Here is a 21,182-nt window from a genome sequence, read left to right as displayed (position 1 = left end):
TGATACATCTAGAGGCTGTGGCACTATCCTCCCTCAGGGTGAACAAGGTCACCGAGGCTCTCCAGTGACTCTTTATGAAAGTCAGGTTCTCTGCAGAACTTCTTAGTGATCAAGGCCTGCAGTCAGAACTATAGAGGAAAAAGATTTGGGGGTGATTATTTCAGATGATTACAAAATGGGCAATGTGACCAAGCAGTGGAACCCCACACTTTTTTTTTGGCATGGGGTTCCCCTTAAATCCATATCAGACCTGAAGGGACTGGTATGGACTAGGAAGAACCCCTTGCTGTTTTTTTATAACTTTTTTTATTGCGGGGCAATGCCGGCATTCTTTTCCTTACATTCATCTGTCAGTGAGGAGGCCAGCTGACAGATGATGAGTCATTGGTTGTTAAGGACATGGGCAGCTGACTTCCCGGCCCGCTGCTTAGCAATCAGCTCTTCTTCACACATAATTAAAATTGGTTGATCGTTTTTCGACTGATACAAATTATAATTGTTTGGAAAAGTCGGAATTAGTTAGAAAATGAATAAACAAAATAAATGTTTATTTTAATTAAATTCATTACTATTTGTTACTATTTCATTTGAAGAATCTGATACATCTGAATCTCTGAATAACCAAAAATTTTCCAAAATGAATTGCACATGTCTACAGGAAGGTAAGTTTGGAGAAAAGAAGGGAATGTGAAGACACAACTGAAACCATTAAATGTATTAAGGGTGTGAATAAGATTCAGGAAGGCAGTTATTTTAATATGAAGCTAAGAACAGGAACACGAGGACAAAAAATCAAACTAGCAGGAGGAACGTTTAAAACAAACCTTAAAAAGTATTATTTTATGGAAAGAATAGTTGATGCTTGGAATATACTTCCAGTAGAAGTAATGTGTCAGTTTACAAGTTTACAGTAAGCAGCTTCAAACATGCTTTGAATGACAAATATAGATATATCCTCAGGCAAAAATAAATAAATATATATATATATATATATATATATATATATATATATATATATATATATATTGTACATATTGTGTGTAAAAAATATGGCAGACTCGATGGATCAGTTGATCTTCTTTTTTTTTTTTTTTTTTACATCACTCTTCTATCTTTCTATGTTTCCTATAAACTAGCCATAAATCAGACAAGATACAAGTACACATCTAGGAGTTTGTTTTTTCACCTGAGATTGACCAGAGCTAAACACTACACATAATCCATAATTCCTGCTGTGATTCCTTCTGTTGCATTCATAATACATAGTTACTTTATTGTAGGAAAATAGCAATCAGTTAGATGCTAAACATGCCTATATTACAAAGTGCAGAAGGCATATAAAAACACATTGCATCTTCTAAGCCCTTGTACACACGGTCGGAGATTCCGACAACCAAATCCATCTGATTTTGTCCGACGGATTTTGTCCGACGGATTTTGTCTGAAACTGTTGTATACACACGGTCGGACAAAGTTGTCGGAAAATCCGACGTGATGACGTTATTTAGTTACGACGGGACTACGTTCACGCTAGTAGCCAATAGCTTTGGTGTAGGATATTGATCTGAGCATGCGTGGCACTTTGTCCGATCGGAATTCTCTACACATGATCGGAGTATGTTCGATCGGAGCATTTTGTCTGAAAATTTTACCAACAAGTGTGAAAACTTGGTCCGTCGGATACTCCGACGGAAACAGTCCGATGTAGACCACACACAGTCGGAATATCCGACAAAATGGGGGCACATTCCGTCGGAATCTCCGACCGTGTGTACAAGGGCTAAGACAAAATTTACATATGATTTACAGTATATTTGGTGTTTGTTAATTCATAACGTCATTCTGTTCAATAATCTGTTGGTTGTCAGATTGTGGAACCTTGTCACCCAGAAATATAGATTTTTTTAGAATAATTGGCATTGAAGGGGTGTCTGCTGGCCCACTTCACACACCTCAGGCTCTTTGATTGGTTGTGTTATCTCTGTACATGTCCTGTCAAGGGACCAGAAAAGATGGTTGCATTTGCAGTTCTTTAGCTCTTGCTTACCTTCAGAGCTATGAATGAATGCTAAGAGTCATTTAACCACTTGCCGACCAGTGCACGACGATGTACGTCGACAGAATGGCACGGGCAGGCAAATGGGCGTACATGTATGTCCCTTTAAATTTGCCGCCCTGCCATCGGGAGCGCGCCGCCGGCGGCGCGCTCCTGCGCTGGTCGGGACCCCCGTGAGTCCGGTCACGGGACCTGCGGACTCGATCGCCGCGGGCATACCCGCGATCATCTCACGGAGCGTCCAAATTTGTTGCCGTTGTAAACAGCATTTCTCCATTCTGCCTAGCAACTAGTGACGCTGATCTCTGCTCCATGTGATTGGAGCAGAGATCAGTGTTCACTAAATGAAAGCCCAACCCCCCCACAGTTAGTAACATACCCCTAGGAACACTTAACCCCTACACTGCCACCCACTGGTTAACCCCTTCACTGCCAGTGTCATTTACACAGGAATCACTGCATTTATATAGCAGTGATTACTGTATAAATGACAATGGTCCCAAAAATGTGTCAAAAATGTCCGATGGGTCCCCTACAATGTCGCAGTCACAATAAAAATCGCTGATCACCGCCATTACTAGTAAAAAAAAAATAATAAAAAATTATTAATAAAAATTCTATAAAACTATCCCTATTTTGTAAACACTATAACTTTTGCGCAAACCAATCAATAATCGCTTATTGCAATTTTTTTTACCAAAAATATGTAGAAGAATACGTATCGGCCTAAACTGAGGAAAAAAAAAGTTTTTTTATATATTTTTGGGGGATATTTATTATAACAAAAAGTAAAAAATATTGTGTTTTTTTCAAAATTGTCACTCTATTTTTGTTTACAGCGCAAAAAATAAAAACCGCAGGGGTGATCAAATACCACCAAAAGAAAGCTCTATTTGTGGAAAAAAAAGGACGTCAATTTTGTTTGGGAGCCACGACGCACGACCGCGCAATTGTCAGTTAAAGCGACGCAGTGCCGAATCGCAAAAAGTGGTCTGGTCTTTGACCAGCAAATTGGTTCGGTCTGAAAGTGGTTAAGAGAACAAAACATGTATACTTTTTTTTCACTTTTAAACACATTTTTTTCCCCACAACATGGGGCGGAGTACCATGTTGATGAGCACAAGCTCCTTTTACTAGTAAAGGTGTACCCAAATGCCATCCCACCCCCTATGAGAAAAGGTATGGGTAGATAGTGTAATTTAGAGTTTAAATACGTACACAGAGACAGTTTTTGACACGTCTTATTTAAAAAGAAAAAAAAAGTCTCACAATGTAAATTAATGATGCCCAATACCAACTGAAAAAAAATCATCCCTACTTCCATAATGCCACTCAGAAAATGACTGCAACCCGAGCTGTCATTGGCAATTTAAGGAAAGGGTCAGGATAGATGGGGGTGTGACCATTACCCAAATATTTATACAATGAACTAATTCCTGTGATCCCCACCCATTTGCTTACATGGTCAAAAAAAGCAAATGTGCCAGGTGATATCGGTAGTTGGAATGGACATGGTGGTGCAAGCACACGCTGGTTCCTTAACAATCATTGACAGCCGGAAGCTGTCATGTTCATCCACACAGAATGCACATCAACCAAGCTCATCCCTATTCACAAATGTATGTGCACAGTCTGGGCACAGGTACACTTTAAAACTGAACTCTAGTAGAGGTGAACTCTACTTAGGTGAAATAAGGGACCTGCTTACCTGCTGAATGAAAGGTGGTAGGAGATTAATAATAAGTCAAATTCAGTGTTACTTACTGAGAGGTTCTGTAAGATTGTATATGCGTTTCAAATATTCTACTCTTCTTATTGCAATACCTACATTGCATAGATTTTGCTAATGGAGACAGATACTCCCATCCCCAGTCAGTTTAGAAAAGAGTGTGATAAGGCAAACATCACTTTCTTGCGAACCAACAAAGATTGGAAACTGCAACAAAGTTTACTTAATATCCTTGCGCATTTTATAGTTTGTCCAGATGGAATTGCTTTATTTTTTTCTTAACAAAACTGTAGTTTCGCTTAAGAATAGCGGGTGTATGGAGATTAATTATATATACCCCTGTGGTCTTCTCAGCATCCATATTATCCTTTTTCTGGAAAAGATAAAAGACAGAATTGAAAATCTGTCCTGGTATACTGGCTACAAAATAACTGAAGTATCATTACAGAGTGCAGTAAGTGTTATTATATCTTCCTGTTTGAATGTGTTACTTTCTTTCTAGTATCAGGAACAGTGAAAGCAATTGCATTGATTTTTTTTTCTCTGTTCTGCTGAATTTGTACAAATGATGATGCTTTTATTTTGTATAGCAAGACTATCATGTTTAAATAATGATCCAAGTACAGATTATGGTGGAACCAATAATCATGTGCATAGATTTAAAGCATAACTTCACTCTTGCATTCGACATTGACTATTTTTAATCCGTATACTGCTAGCATTAGTAAATGGATAAGGAAATATGTCATATTTATTTGTTTTAATTTTTTTTTTTGCATTTATATAATCCGTCCAATTTTCCAGGCTAAGGCAAATTATGTCATACATCCCAGTAGTCTTCAGGAGGGGGGAGGGTTTTATCAAAGTTTTTGGTTTGTGGTGTTCAGATGCAGTGTACTTCCACTTTAAGACAGGTAAAATACAGTGATCCAAAAAACACACATTGTTGCCTGTTAATTTCGATTATGTGGATGTTTGTTTTAATTATTATTTTTTTTTGTTTTTTTTGTGAAATCTCAACAATTTGCATAGCAGTATAATTCATTTTCTTTATATACAAGGTGAATCTACTCACAGATACCCACATTGCCTGGGTTTGAACATTAAGGCTCGGTTCACATTGGTGTTTTGCAGAAACCACCACAATTCCTGTGTGGATCCCTGCATCACATCTGACTTGCAGGAAGTTTACACTGCTCTCTGGGAACCGCTGCAGATGTCACTATAAAGTTAATGACCGAAAAACATCTGGATAGCCGCACTCCAAGTTGATGTCTTTTATTGAATGGAAAACAGTACATATAGCATATGAAAAAAGTAGGAAAAAATATAAATGTAATAATAAAAATAAATATAATACTAGAAAACATATTACATAACATAGATACGATTGTGTACATAGAAACCTTAAACGCATTTTTGATATGTGCATAAATGTACAATAGTGTTCATATTGTCGCAGGAATACCAGAGGAAATGAATATATGTAATCATAGCAGAGAACTGCCTACATGATGGCAAGGAACGGTCTCGTTAAAGGAATATTAAAATAAATAAAATACAATAAACCAACGTCAAAATAAATAATGTATATATGCATAAACAGATGAGAACCTTGTCGGCATTTAAACTAATCCTACAGTACTCCTGTGACAACAAAGAGAAAGGGGAACATTTAAAATAGAACATTCTCTACAAGCATGATAATTAAAATGTAAATATAACTTTACTGGGAAAAACAGCAAATTTCTGAACAGTATACAAAAAAGCAATCACAAAAGTGATCTCAAAACTGATCAAAAAATGATCACAAAATTGATCATAAAAATATATATGTTATATATTCTGTTTTCTAGTATTATATTCATTTTTATTATTACATTCATATTTTTTCCTACTTTTTTCATGTTCAATTTTTGGTTTATATGTGCTTTCTTTTTCTCTCTTTATATATGAATCGATGAGTTTCCATTATCATTGTGTGTGTTCAAATCCAATTGGCTAAACATGATATCACATGCTCATGCATTACTCAGGTTTTTTGTCTGTGTATATATATATATATATATATATATATATATATATATATATATATATATATCGGTGTGCTATGACTGTTTATTTATTAGACTAAGCACCAGTAAAGAGGTGTGAAACGCATCAGTTTTCCATCTGTGATTCTGTATGCTGTATGTACTGTTTTCCATTCGATAAAAGACATCAACCGCTATCCAGATCTTTTTTGTTCACTTGCAACTTGCATACAGAGCCAGTACCCGCCCAGTGCAAGGGAGGTGAATTTTTTGGAATTGCTACCAGCAGCGGTATATCACCTTCATAAAGTTAATGGCACCCCCCAATTGGTTCGCAGAGTGCAGTGCAAATTGTGGAATCAGATTGCATGGGTCTGAACACCCATGCAATCCAGTTCCAGTGCAGACCAAAAAAAGGATCCTGCACCATTTTGATGCAAAAGCAATGAAATTTCAGCCATACAAACCGTGTGACTGAATTTACATCGAACAGACATCGCATGTGATAAGCATATCAATGCGGTGCGAATAACATGCAATGTCTTGCATCACTTTAGCGTGAACCCAGCCTCAGTTTTTGCATTTCACTTTCAGTACTTTAGGTATAAGCCTGCAGAAGAAGATATTTTATCAGACTTTTGTAATTGTATTTTATGATTCTGCTGTGGACAAAATGAGAGAACCTGGCTATTGTATTCAGACTGCTGTTACACACCCCAGCCTAACAGTGGCTGCATCGGATTGGATGCAGTAACTATATGGTCATCAATGTTGCACCTGGCTCCTCCTCCTGGTACTGATTGGGCTTCCCACTACTTGAATTTTGGCTGATTAAGCATAAATCATTATGATGACAACAATAATGTCATAGTATTTTTGTTAATGTGAATTAATTAAGAACCCCACAAAAAAAAAAAAAAAAAAAAAAAGGTTTGCATAGTGGTTAATTGTTGTTATACTTACCTTTCAGGCTGTCTCGTGGACATTTCTCTTGGTATATATTACCAATGATCTCCTTCCTCATGCTTGATGCCACTATATCACTCACAGAGCCGTGATCTGAGTCGCTGCTGTGATAGAAAGCAGATTGTGCATTCATGGTTAGGCAAACTAAGTTCTTATTGCTGAGGGCTTGTTCAGACTTCCTGACATCTAGGCAAGATGTAGAGGGGAAGCCTATTGTAGAAGCAGCATCAAAAGAAGTCAGAATCGTTTTTAAAAATGAAAAATTATTGAAAAGCACATGTAATTCATGTTGAAATGTTAAATGTAATTTAAGGTAAACTAACTGATTAAGTTAAAATTATGTGTATAAAGCAAATACTTTTTTTTTATGGTGTGTGGAAGGTTCAGAACCCCTGTGAGTTTTTTATTACAGTTTGTATTGTCATTTACCCTCTCTATTTTTTTTTGGTGGCCTTTTATTTGGGAATTATTCTTCCTCCATTCTTAACAACTACTAAAATATCTTCTACACAGAGAGTGCATTGTTTTAAGTGAGCTGTCTAACCCAAAGATTTGTATTGTGTGAAAAAGCATAAAGCAGAACTTTTGTGTAGTAACCAAAAGCAGGAAGCAGAGCCTACCTATATCATAATAAAATATGGCTGCCCTTTTGTACATTGATGCATTTATAAATTATACAGCAAAAAAAGAGATATTAACATGTATACCAAGCTAACCTTATTCACATTTGTATCTAAAAAAATTATATATACTATACATTATCCAACATACAGTACATTAAAGTAGAATATTTCAGCCAACATATAGGTACAGTAGTGGGAGCAAGAAGGGCTTTAGATTTTTAGAGTAATTTCACTGTTGCATATATTCCTATCAGGGCCCTTGGAGTATGTATAACTTAAAGTGCTCTATATACCCTTACCAATACTTAAAATGAATATTAGTAAGATTTTTTTTCTAAAGTTATACATGACTAAAAGGTAATGAACAGAGATTGTTATCTTCTTCTATCACAGGAATCGATTCTGCTGGCCAACACTGAATGAAGGAGCCTACACCTGGTGATAACATAGGAAATGCCAAGCTCCACTGTAATGGCAATTGGAGCTCTCTCCAGCTCTCTTATTGTAACTTGTTGCCTAATGGTTGCCCTGTGCAACCCTACTATATATGTACAAAACATTACACAAACGGATCAGCAGCAAATGAAAAATAGCCAAGACAAGAAGGAGCATGTGGTTCATGGCAGTCAAAACCAAACACATCCAGGTAAAGTAAATGAAAACAAAATAGAGAAAGAAGAAACAATGAAAGAGTGGAAAAATAAAATGAACAAAACTTTAATAAGCAAGGATGTTTTAAGCAGACAAAAACAAACTCTGAACACGCAGACGTTGAGTAGTAAATTAGTTAATACAATACAAGTACAATCAGATGCTGTACAAGATCAGCCTATGGAGGACTTATCGATTTTGGATCCTGTCAGTACACCTGAAGCTCCAGAGGAATATGTCTATCCAGACTATCGGGGTAAAGGCTGTGTGGATGAGAGTGGATTTGTGTATGCTATTGGGGAAAAGTTTACACCTGGACCTTCAGCTTGTCCATGTCGCTGCACAGAGGAAGGACCACTTTGCATTCAACCAGAATGTCCTAGGCTGCACCCACGCTGTATTCAAATTGACAACAGCCAGTGCTGCCCACAGTGCAAAGAAAAGAAGAATTACTGTGAATTTCGAGGAAAAACATATCAGTCCTTGGAAGAATTTACGGTGAGTCATATTATTATGAATGAAAAATACATTTACATGTGTAAAACAGATATACGGTATTTGAACAACTAGAATAAAACTTTTGTGCTAAAAATATGTTAAACATGAACATATGCTGGAAATGTGTGGGTAATATAAAACAACAATTTTGCTAAATGGTTAATTTTTCCCCACCCTGCTTTGATTTTTAAAATATAATGTTAAATTGTATTGAAAAGCACATTTCCAAAGCTCTGTAAAGCTAAAATATGCACTGATTATATAGTTACATAGTTGGCAAGGTTGAATAAAGACACCAGTCCATCCAATTCAATGTGTGTGTGTGCGTGTATGTCATTATCATTTTCAATATCTCTGAAAATTGTGTTTGCTAAGAAACACATCTAAAAGTTTATTGAATTTATATACAATCCCTACTGACACCACCAACTGTGGAAGGGAGTTTGAAATCCTCACCATATTAACATTAAAGAACACCTTGCGCTGTTTAAGATGAAACCACTTCTCATCTAGCTTCATTGAGTTGCCACATTCCTTCTTTAGAGACCTTAAATTAAAAGAAAAGTTTGAGATATAGAAAAAAAAACACATACACACACATGCTCACTTAGGTGGGTGCAGCATGTATCTGATGTTGCATGTGTACCCCACTACCACTACATCGAGAACTGAGTGATCAAAGGCCACTGATTGCTCAGTTATTGGTCTTGTGAGCAGAAAGTCAGTGACTAATCTTCCCCTCCAGTGCTCACTGGAATGCTGGGCTGTGGTGAGGGGCAGAGCGGCTGGCTCTTCCTAGTGCAGGTGTCAGTCAGACATCTGGCTTGATCCCAACATTGAAGTAGGGATCTCTCCAAAGTCTGGACTTTGTCAACATCAGCCAACAGAGGACTTTAGCCCACTGTTGGCTGAATACTGGTCACAGGAGTGCAGAAAGGAGTGCACTCCTGTAATCACAAGGAGAAGGAGACCCAAAAAAGTTGTGACCCTCCTTCTCCCTTAAATAATTTCCTCCCAATGAGTTTGAATATTGCCATTGTATCCCATTCTTGGATATGATCTATATTATTTCTTCCAATAGTTTAAATACTATTGATGTAAGATTGACTGGTCTGTAATTCCCAGATATATATCTTGGCCCTTTTCAAATATTGGTTCCACATTTGTTTATTGCCAGTAAGATTTCTTTAAAAATTAAGACATATATTTAATTTATGCAAAATAAATACTCTACTCTGTTTGCACCTATGCTAAAGGCCAAAATGTGGAATACAAGGATATAATGGCTAAAGTCATGAATAGCAGCATGTAGGGAGAGGGTGTTGCAAAATAGGTACATTTTAATGTATAGTATTTTTCTCTTGCAAAAGCTCCAAGTACTATATTGTAATACTAAATACAGTTACATTTAATGTGCATACAGTATATGAATATATAGCTTTTAACACTATTTACCGATAAAAGATATACAAGTAACAGGAGTTTGTTTTTTAATTACTAATTTCTAGGGCTAATTTCTAGGGGTCCTCAGGAAGTTCTGTCGGAGATCCAGTGATGTCACGAACATCTACGTCACTGGACTCCTCCCCCCTTCCCCAGGTGCCTCCGTCTGCTAACAAAGGGAAGGGGGAAGGAGTCCGGTGACGTCGAAGTTCTGATTGAACGTAATGCATACAGGTGAGGAGCTACACATGACGTCACCCGCTGCTGCCCTATGGAACTAACACGGTTGCCGGCTTTACATGCTGTGTTTTTATTATCTTTATGTGAGTAGTTTGTGTTTGAACACAAAAATTACATCTTATACTTATGTGGTGAGCACTTAGATCTTTTCTTTCTACCCATGACCTGGCATCCTTGCTGAGATCTAAGGAGATGTGAGAGAAGTTTATGGTCCATGTTAACCCTTTTGATACCCACTTGCAAGACCACCTGTTTGCACAGGGGTGCATGCCATAAGGTGAGAGTGATTAGTTAGACCAGAGGTGGAGGGATTGTCACGCTACTGTGGAAAAAAAATTACTTACGTCAGTGCTCCATTTTGAATTTAAAACGTATTTGTTTGAACTGTGAAGTTAAGTCATGGATTGTGGAAACTAACTAGTATCGGATGATTGTATATAGTGTATACCACATTTACCACTGACTATTGCAGAGTTGCAATGCAAGGAGATTAGCTAAAAGTAGTTGGATCTGTATGTGTATTCTAATTAATCGGAATTAGTCGATTAATCAATTAAAAGAAATTGATTAATCGAACACGAAAATTTTAATCAGTAACAGCTCTACTAATTTCGAATGTACATAGGAACAATCATATGTACAGATCTCATGGGCAGGCTCTTTTTTCTGCTTTGTTGTGCTACAAAAAATGTATCCTACTACCTCTCTTGCCTCTATATCAATTACATATAACATTTTTTACTAAATAAACAATGCACTATATACAGTATGTTGCTGGCATTTTCAGTCAGAAGTAAGCACCATTTTGTTTGTGAGACTTTTTACAGGTGTATACAGTATTTTCCCAGATTTGCTCAGTTGTATAAAATTGAATTTTATTTATGTAGCAAAATAGGTGTTTTTTTGTTTTGTTTTTATGTGGATGAAATTTAAAATAATCCAAAGAATATTATGTATCTACAACCTAAGTGCAGAAGACCGAGAAGCTGGTATATATCTAAAAGAATAATTGTTTGTTTGAGAGTGCCAGTTGTAGCAGTTGATACTTATCACAGGCTTATTAAAAACTAGAGGTGAAACATTGGCGATTCATTTTGTTCCTGAAAGTGATTCCAACATATCAAGTAGAACTACCATCATTTGGCTTAAATTAAGTGTGGAGACCTTGAGTGCCTATCCTGTTTCCAGGATAGGCACTCAAGTCATAAATGTCAGTATGTTCTCTAGCAAAAACAGAACAAATTTACAGCTTTATTTTTCCAAAGCTTAGTTATAGTTTAATGTTATAGAATTATTTATTCCAAAATACACTGAGATAAAGCAGACTCTTATGCTGCTTGGAATAAATAGCTCAGAAATATTAGACTATATATGTGTCTAAACCAGAAATGATAGACGTAGAGCTGACCCATGGTTATAAAGGCCATGATATTCCTGACTCCACCCACTATCACATAATGAGAAATGATCCAGTTGGTTTTTGGACTAAGATGAAGTTAATGCCATGTAAATATATCGGTAATGCACTGATTTAAAAACAAATATTTGTGTTTGGATAAAATCTCAGTACTGCTTGTGCTAGATATGAACTTCTGTTGAAATAATAAAAAAGTAATACTATTTTTCCTTCCCTTACATACAGTGCCTTGAAACCGTATTCATACCTCTTGAAATTTTCCAGATCTTGTCATGTTACAACCAAAAACGTAATTGTATTTTATTGGGATTCTATGTGACAGACCAACACAAAGGGGTACATAATTGTGAAGTGGAATAAAAATTGTAAATGGTTTCAAATTTTTTTTACAAATATTTTGAAAAGTGTGGCGTGTATTTGTATTCAGCCCTCTTTTCTTCTGATACCCCTAATTAAAATCTAGTGGAACCAATTGCCTTCAGAAGTCACCTAATTAGTAAATAGAATCTACCTGTGTGTAATTTAATTTTAGTCTAAATACAGCTGTTCTGTGAAGCCCTGTAACATAGTTTGTTAGAGAACCTTAGTGAACAGCATCATAAAGGCCAAGGCACACACCAGACGGGTCAGGGATAAAGTTGTGAAGGTTTTTAAAGCAGGGATAGCTTAAAAAAATATTCCAAGAATTTAACATTTCACTGAGCCCTGTCCAATCCATCATCCCAAAAATGGAAAGAGTATGGAACAACAGCAAACCTACCAAGGCACGGCCATCCACCTGAATTGACAGGTCGGGCAAGGAAAGCATTAATCAGAGAAGCAGCCAAGATACCCATGGTAACTCTGGAGGAGCTGCAGAGATTCACAGCTCATGTGGGAGAATCTGTCCTCAGGGAAACTATTAGTCGTTCACTCTACAAATCTGGCCTTTATGTAAGAGTGGCAAGAAGAAAGCCATTGTTGAAAGAAAGCCAAAACAAGTCCAATTTGCAGCTTGGAAAAAGCCATGTGGGGGATACAGCAAACATGTGGAAGAAGGTGTTCTGGTCAGATGAAACCAAAACTGAATTTTTGGCCTAAAGTAAAACCCTACAGTATGTGTGGCAAAAAACTAACACTGCACATCACCCTGAACAAACCATCTCCACAGTGAAACATGGTGGTGGCAGCATCATATTGTGGGGATGCTTTTCTTCAGCAGGGACAGGGAAGCTGATCAGAGTTAATGGGCAGATTTATAGAGCTAAATAAAGGGCAATCTTTGAAGAAAACCTGTTAGAGTCTGCAAAAAAACTTGAGACTGGGGTGGAGGTTTACCTTCCAGTAGGACAAAGACCCTAAACATACAGCCAGAGCTACAATGGAATGGTTTAGATCTAAGCATATTCATGTGTTAGAGTGGCCCAGTCAAAGTCCGGACTTAAATCCATTTCAGAATCTGTGGCAAGGCTAGAAAATTGCTGTTCACAGAGACTCTCCATCCAATCTAACTGAGCTTGAGCTATTTTGCAAAGAAGAATGGGCAAAAATGTCACCCTTCATATGTACAAAACTGGTAGAGACATACCCAAAAAGACTTGCAGCTGCAATTGCAGTGAAAGGTGGTCCTAGAAAGTATTGACTCAGGGGGGCTGAATGCAAATGCACTCCACATTTTTCACATATTTAGGTATTTGTAAAAAAATGTGAAAAACATTTATCGTGCTATTTTGTGTTGGTCTATCACAAATAAGTCGGAATAAAATACATTTATGTTTTTGGTTGTAACATGACAAAGTGTGGAAAATGTCAAAGGGTATGAATACTTACTCAAGGGGAGTAAGTGGGAAAATATATTTTACATGCTCCTACTGTAAACTATGCATACAAAACTCTTGTTCCAAAATATACAAAAAAATGCAAAGTTTCTGGAGGGTTCGGTTTGCATCTCACACCTTAACTATGTCATACCACAGTGTATTATATTTCCTAGGGTTATATAATAGGTACCCCTATGAATTAGCAGAATAAACATGCTCAATACATACCTTGGAAAACCCAGGTGGTTCCTAGGCATTATAGAAAAAGAAAAGCGGGTGCACTGGCCCAGTGCATTATCCAACAGATTTATTAAAAGATTTGAATAACATCATAAAGATGTCTACTCACAAACATAAGTTAAAAACACGCTCATCAAGCCACATGTGTGGGTATCTCTCATTGGTTGCTTGGATCACTGAACATGGGAGTGAGGGGTCATGGATGAGACCCCTTAGACTGATGCTTTTCGAAGGACTGTCCTTCTAAAGCCGCGTACACACGGGCGGATTGTATGGCCTACTTAGTCCGTCATACAATCCGACGGACAGTCTGCCATACTTTCGAATGAACGGACTTGACCACACACGGATGCACAAACAGTCCGTCGAAAGCTTGCGCGATGACGTGTACAGCACGTACGACGGGACTAGAAATAGGAAGTCCAATACACAGCAATGCAACCTTTCGCCGTGTAAATCCTTTCTGAGCATGCGCCATTCTTAGTCCGTCGAACTAGCCTACTGACGAGCGGATTGTCCGCTGAAACCAAAGTATGACGGACAGTATTACGGAAATTCCGAAAATACTTAGTACGCCAGACTGCACGCTGAAAAAGTCCGCTGAAGCCCACACACGAGCGGACTGTCCGCTGAAATGTGTTTCGACGGACTAAGTTGGCCATACAGTCCGCCCATGTGTACGCGGCTTTATTCAGAGCCTCTGGCTCAATTGCATACAGGGCAAGCTGTGGCCAGTGGTCCATCCTAATTTCCCAATAATCAAGGGGGGGTTGTCATTGGGAGGGTGTCAGCATCTGCCCTTGACCTCATGTACTTCCCTGCCATATGATGCAGTCACTGCTGCTAGCTGCTGGCAGTGAACAGCCCTGGTTGCTGTGTAGAAAGAAAAGTTTTGAACACCTCACTTAGGCTGACACCGCTGCTCCTCCTTTCAATGACAATAGACTCTAAGCCACATTGTCCGTTATATAATGTGTACTGCAAAACCTTGGTTTCTCCACAGCATGTTCTCCAGGTATTTCATCTTTTACTCCCTTTACAAGGGCAAGATGAGTCCTGTAACTTTTTTCTTTGTAACATAGATTTCTTTGATTTCACTATGTCCTTAGTTACCTGTTCCAAGCCATGTACAACTAGGGTTTGTGAGGTATAAATCCCACCACTGGAAGCCTGCCTGATGTACGCCTCTTTCTGAAGAATGCCATGGCAGCTTTACTCCTCCTCATGCTCCTTCTGTACCTGCTAAGGCCTCAGAGAGATGATGTCTAGATATAGCAATCCCTGCAAAACAAGACAAATCTCCTCTTCCTCCCACTGCTATGCCTTCAGTGACCTGTACATAATGCCATGTAGTGTCTGCTTCAGCAGAAATATGAAATGACTTGTGATGCTGATGTCTGCATTGTCAAAGCTCACCATTCTGAGGACAAACAGTGACAAAACATGTCATGCCATACTCGCACAAGTACTCATTTATGGCCCACTGATGCATGTTCATCCACTGCAGCAAGGCCAAGGTAGAGTTCCTTCGGCTGAGCATGTAACATATTGGCTAGTGTGTGGTAAGTTTAAATTACCTCTGAATTTCTCAGCAACATACTGTCTTGGTAAAATGGAAATGAGCAGCACAAATCTAAAAATCCTGCAACCTAGTTAATAATAAATGGCTTGCAATTAAAACATGTGAAACAAATCAATCAACCGTGTGAATATTATGCTATTGCAAGCAATATACTACACATAACAATGTGTATATCCTCTATATAAACAAGCGAGAAGTATCAACACAATAATATGTGAAAACATACACTTTTGTGCAAATATCTTAACCACTTACCCACTGGGCACTTAAATCCCCTTCCTAACCAGACCAATTTTCAGCTTTCGGTGCTCTCACATTTTGAATGACAATTACTCAGTCATGCAACACTGCACCCATATGAAACTTTTGTCCTTTTTTTCACACAAACAGAGCTTTCTTTTGGTGGTATTTTAATCACCACTGTTTTTTTTTTTTGTTTGTTTTTTGCGCTATAAATGAAAAAAGACCAAAAATTCTGTAAAAAAAAAAAAAAGATTTTTCTTTGTTTCTCTTTCTTCAGGTTTCTTCTAAGTTTTGGCCAAAATTTATACTGCTATATTTACATATCATTGGTAAAAATAACCCAAATCCGCGTATATTATTTGGTCTTTGTGGAAGTTATAAAGTCTACAAACTATGGTGCCAGTCATTGAAAATTGATCGCACCTGATGCATTTGATGCCTATCCCTTTTCTCGAGACACTAACAAGTCTGAAAAGTACAAAAAAAACAAATGACCCCTTTTTGGAAAGTTGACATTCCAAAGTATTTAACAAGAGGCATAGTGAGTTTTTTGAAGTTGTAATTTTGTCCCACAATTCTTTGCAAAATGGGGATTTTCTTTTCTTTTTTTTTCTCAAAATTGTCATATTAACAGGTTATTTCTCACACACAGCATATGCATACCACAAATTACACCCCAAAATACATTCTGCTACTCCTGAGTATGGCAATACCACGTGTGAGACTTTTTCACAGCATGGCCACATACAGAGGTCCAACATGCAGGCATTCTAGGGACATAAATTGCACAGTTTCTTGTGTACCCCTTGCACGTTTGAAGGCACTGATTAGGGATGGGGATTGCTGAGTATGGATGGCATGGCTGAGTATGGATGGGATGGCTGAGCATGGAAGGATAGATGGATATGGATGGCATGGCTGAGTATGGATGGCATGGCTGAGTATGGATGGCATGGCTGAGTATAGATGGGATGGCTGAGTATGGATGGGATGGCTGAGCATGGATGGGATGACTGAGCATGGATGGAGGAGTATGGATGGCATGGCTGAGCATGGATGCATGGATGAGTATGGATGGCTGTGAGCATGGATGGATGGATGAGTATGGATGGCATGGCTGAACATGGATGGATGAGTATGGATGGCTGTGAGCACGGATGGCATGGCTGAACATGGATGGATGAGTATGGATGGCTGTGAGCACAGATGGCATGGCTGAGTATAGATAATATGGCTGAGCATTGATGGATGGATGAGGCAGGAATTGGCACAGAGGAGCGATGTGGGCATTACAGATCCAGCCCTCAATGCTGAAGTAACCGATCTCCCCCCTCTCCTCTGACAATGTATCGATTGCTACAGAGAGGGGAGAGATGAACCGGGCATGTGGTGGCTTGTTTACAACTGATCGCTCCCTCATTTGACAAAGCGATCATGTGGTAAAGGGCCATTGCTATTGGCCCTATACCGTGATCGGTGATGCGCTGGGTCCCTCGGACCAGACAGTCATGAATATTCCCAGGTGCATGCCCCCAGGGGGCACGTGGGAGCATGATTCTGATATATATATATATATACACTACCGTTCAAAAGTTTGGGGTCACATTGAAATGTCCTTATTTTTGAAGGGAAAGCACTGTACTTTTCAATGAAGCTAACTTTAAACTAGTCCTAACTTTAAACAAATATACTCTATACATTGCTAATGTGGTAAATGACTATTCTAACTGCAAATGTCTAGTTTTTGGTGCAATATCTACATAGGTGTATAGAGGCCCATTTCCAGCAACTATCACTCCAGTGTTCTAATGGTACAATGTGTTTGCTCATTGGCTCAGAAGGCTAATTGATGATTAGCAAACCCTTGTGCAATCATGTTCACACATCTAAAAACAGTCTAGCTCCTTCCAGAAGCTACAAAACTGACCTTCCTGTGAGCAGATTGAGTTTCTGGAGCATCACATTTGTGGGGTCAATTAAACGCTCAAAATGGCCAGAAAAAGAGAACTTTCATCTGAAACTCGACAGTCTATTCTTGTTCTTAGAAATGAAGGCTATTCCATGCGAGAAATTGCAAAGAAATTGAAGATTTCCTACAACGGTGTGTACTACTCCCTTCAGAGGACAGCACAAACAGGCTCTAACCAGAGTAGAAAAAGAAGTGGGAGGCCGCGTTGCACAACTAAGCAAGAAGATAAGCACATTAGAGTCTCTAGTTTGAGAAACAGACGCCTCACAGGTCCCCAACTGGCATCTTCATTAAATAAATGAATAAGGAAGGCTATCACTCCATTTTGCAAGGCCATGCCATACCCAGTGGACAGCGCTTGATTGGAGCCAATTTCATCCTACAACAGGACAATGACCCTAAACACACCTCCAAATTGTGCAAGAACTATTTACAGCAGAAGCAGGCAGCTGGTATTCTATCGGTAATGGAGTGGCCAGCACAGTCACCAGATCTGAACCCCATTGAGCTGTTGTGGGAGCAGCTTGACCGTATGGTACGCCAGAAGTGCCCATCCAACCAATCCAACTTGTGGGAGCTGCTTCTAGAAGCGTGGGGTGCAATTTCTCCAGCTTACCTCAATAAATTAACAGCTAGAATGCCAAAGGTGTGCAATGCTGTAATTGCTGCAAAAGGAGGATTCTTTGACGAAAGCAAAGTTTGATGTAAAAACAATGTTATTTCAAATACAAATCATTATTTCTAACCTTGTCAATGTCTTGACTCTATTTTCTATTCATTTCACCACGTATGGTGGTGAATAAGTGTGACTTTTCATGGAAAACACAAAATTGTTTGGGTGACCCCAAACTTTTGAACGGTAGTGTGTATATGTATGTATATATATATATATATATATATATATATATATATATATATAATGTGTTTTTTTTATCTCAAATAAATATAATTCACAAAGTGCAACTGTGCAAAAAATAAAGTTCATATTCCCCATTTCAATAAAAAATATGATTCAAAAGTGCATCTATTCAAAAAAGTCCATATTTCTAATCGCACAAGGAATTGAAGACAAAACTGTAATCCAACACTTCAAGTAATTGTACAACAGATGTGCTCCTTTACCATAAGTCCTAAAGTAACTCATCAGAAATTGTAGCTGGTCAGATTATAAACCAGCAACTGCGCTTTTTTGTGTTGTATATCAAGCTAATCCCCCCTCCACCATGCTGTCTTTGAAGTGTCCTCTTGTCAGTTTCTCTCCTAAATGGATGGAAAGATTTTTAGGAGGAAGGAAAAAAAGATCTGCCTGATATACAACACAAAAAAACTGTTGCGAGGGGGCGTGGCCTGGACGCTGAGGAGAATGGCAGCCTAACTTGTGAGCTCCTGCTGTAACGGAGGGAAAACAGCAGATACCGGAGGTAAACTCGAATCCACGGTCTACGAACCGACATGGGAACATCCTCCCGTAGATCCTCTACGTCCCGATCCCGGTCTCCTCGAGATTTGTCTCACGAAACGAGTCAAAACATCCCTGAGATGGTCCGCTCTCAGGCCAGCAATATGGCGTCCACACGAGGCCCGCCATTACCTCAAATCACCTCACAATCCTCACGGTCTCCCTCAGCTACTGGTGAGATTGTGCTCGAACCGCAACACCACCCCAGTCTTACCGATCTTCGATCGGTCGCGGATGATATTAAGCAAACATTAACGGCGGCTATTTCGGAGCTCCGCATAGATATTCAAACGATTGCGAACAGAGTACAAGATGTTGAACACAGAACGGCACAACATTCCACGGTACTTCGTCGGTCCTGCCAGGTTATAGATACTCATACCCTGCAACTTAGAGATCTGAATCGCCACATGGAGGACCTTGATAACCGCGGTAGACGACATAATCTTCGTCTCCGCGGACTCCCTGAATTGGTCGAAGCCGATCGTTTGAGACCTGAGGTAACGGGCCTGTTCAACGCTATCCTGGATCGGGACCCCCTCACCCCTATAGGATTGGAGCGCATTCATCGCGCCCTACGTCCACGAGGCAAGGAGACGGACCCCCCCAGGGATGTGGTCTGTTGTGTGATAGACTATCAGCTCAAGGAAGATATTCTCAGACAAGCGCGGGTGAAACACCCGCTGATGTACAACGATACAGAAGTTCGTTTGTTTCAAGACCTATCCTCCATAACGCTTCAACGTCGCAGGGAACTCCGCCCACTTCTGGAGGTTTTACGCGCCAAGGGCATACAGTACAGATGGAAGTATCCGTTCGCATTATCTGCTTCTGCGCAAGGCCGTTCGGCTTTGTTGAGAGTTCCGGAAGACCTCCGACGCTTCTGTGCCACCCTAGAGATTCCCTTCACGGATGTACCGGATTGGTACGCGGAATTTCGTCCACAATCCGGGAGACGTCACCAGCAAGAATACGAACCGATGGAAGTTCAAGAACATCGCAACCGCAGACAACGTTCGCCTTCACCTGATCAACCTCACGGCTTCCGCACCGATCCTACTCACAACTCCAGTCCGATGAAAGCGCCGACCACGAGAAGAGCTCGTCGAGATCGTTGATCAGAAATGCAGGGGTATTAACCCTTTCTTGGAGTTGCTAAATGGGATTCTTCTGTTGATATACTGACACCTCTTTCCCATCGTATTTCTTTTTTCTTTTTATTGACTCGAGGGTTTTTTTTTTTTTTTTTTTTTTTTCTCTTCGGGCCACATTAAGTCTCGGGGACTTATTACTAGCAAACTTGCTCCCCTTTTTTCCCCTTTTTTCTCTTTTTTTTTTTTTTTTTTTCTTTTTTTGTGTGAATCTCAAGCTGTTCAGAGTTTGTTATTCTGTAGTCTATTCTGGGATTTTTATTAATGTACTCATTATAAACCTTTATGTTGGGATGAAAATTTTTCTTTCTTAAAGCATGATATTCCTTTCATAGGTGTAATTCACATGGACCCAATGCAACGTCTCATGGGCATTTTCCTTAGCTAGAGAATACACATAACTTACCAATCAGGCGATGTATGTTACCCCAGACCTGTCTTGGGTATTCAGTGAGCTGCTCAATTTCGTGGGGGACCATTTGTTGTCATTCCATCCCCTTCACTAATATGCGCTGTGGTCCCTGTGGATTACCCCTCCCCCCAGTTTTTAACTGTTACCGAAACTGAGGGAAACTATGATTACTGTTTTTATGATTTATGTTGTGCTCAGAAGCCCCTCTTTACATTGGGTCCTCTACTGCCAGGAAACAAAGAGATCTATTTAATTTTTTGAGGAGCACCCAGATGCTTACTGGATACCCGGGGTAAGGGGTGACTTAATAAGCACAAATGAATCCATCTGTGTCCTATTTTAGATTACTAACATCATGGTTAGCATCTACCATTTTAAGAGTCTTGTGTTACGACACCTCCTCTATTTCCCATTAGGATGTGGTCATTTTCACGCTCTCCCCTTATTCTTAATGGGGGGGGTCACAAACATGCAATTTAAGTTCCGTACTGTGTCTGATGGCTCTCATCCCGGGTATTATTAATACCTTATTACACCAATCACAATTCAGACGCCTCTTTTTTTTTTTTTTTTTTTTTTTGCCCGGTTTATCATTTCCCCTACAACTCTGTTATTACAATCTCCATAGGGGTATTGCTAATGATAGATCCTTGACTTGTCCTCGAGACTAT

General features: G+C 39.1%; 1 protein-coding gene across 1 annotated transcript in view; it reads left to right on the top strand.

Annotated features, from left to right (window-relative positions):
- Positions 1-21,182, top strand: part of VWC2 (von Willebrand factor C domain containing 2) — an 883,094-nt gene that overhangs the window by 66,665 nt on the left and 795,247 nt on the right. Inside the window, exon 2 of the mRNA XM_077491782.1 lies at positions 7,801-8,556. Within this exon, the coding sequence (XP_077347908.1) occupies positions 7,861-8,556 (696 nt within the window). The 5' untranslated portion in view covers positions 7,801-7,860. The remainder of the gene's footprint in view (positions 1-7,800; positions 8,557-21,182) is intronic.

The sequence above is a fragment of the Lithobates pipiens genome, unplaced genomic scaffold, assembly GCF_037356315.1.
Source record: "Lithobates pipiens isolate NorthernLeopardFrog02 unplaced genomic scaffold, aLitPip1_a1.2 Scaffold_19, whole genome shotgun sequence".
In the NCBI taxonomy this organism is placed as follows: domain Eukaryota; kingdom Metazoa; phylum Chordata; class Amphibia; order Anura; family Ranidae; genus Lithobates; species Lithobates pipiens.
This window is presented reverse-complemented; position numbering and strand designations above follow the sequence as displayed.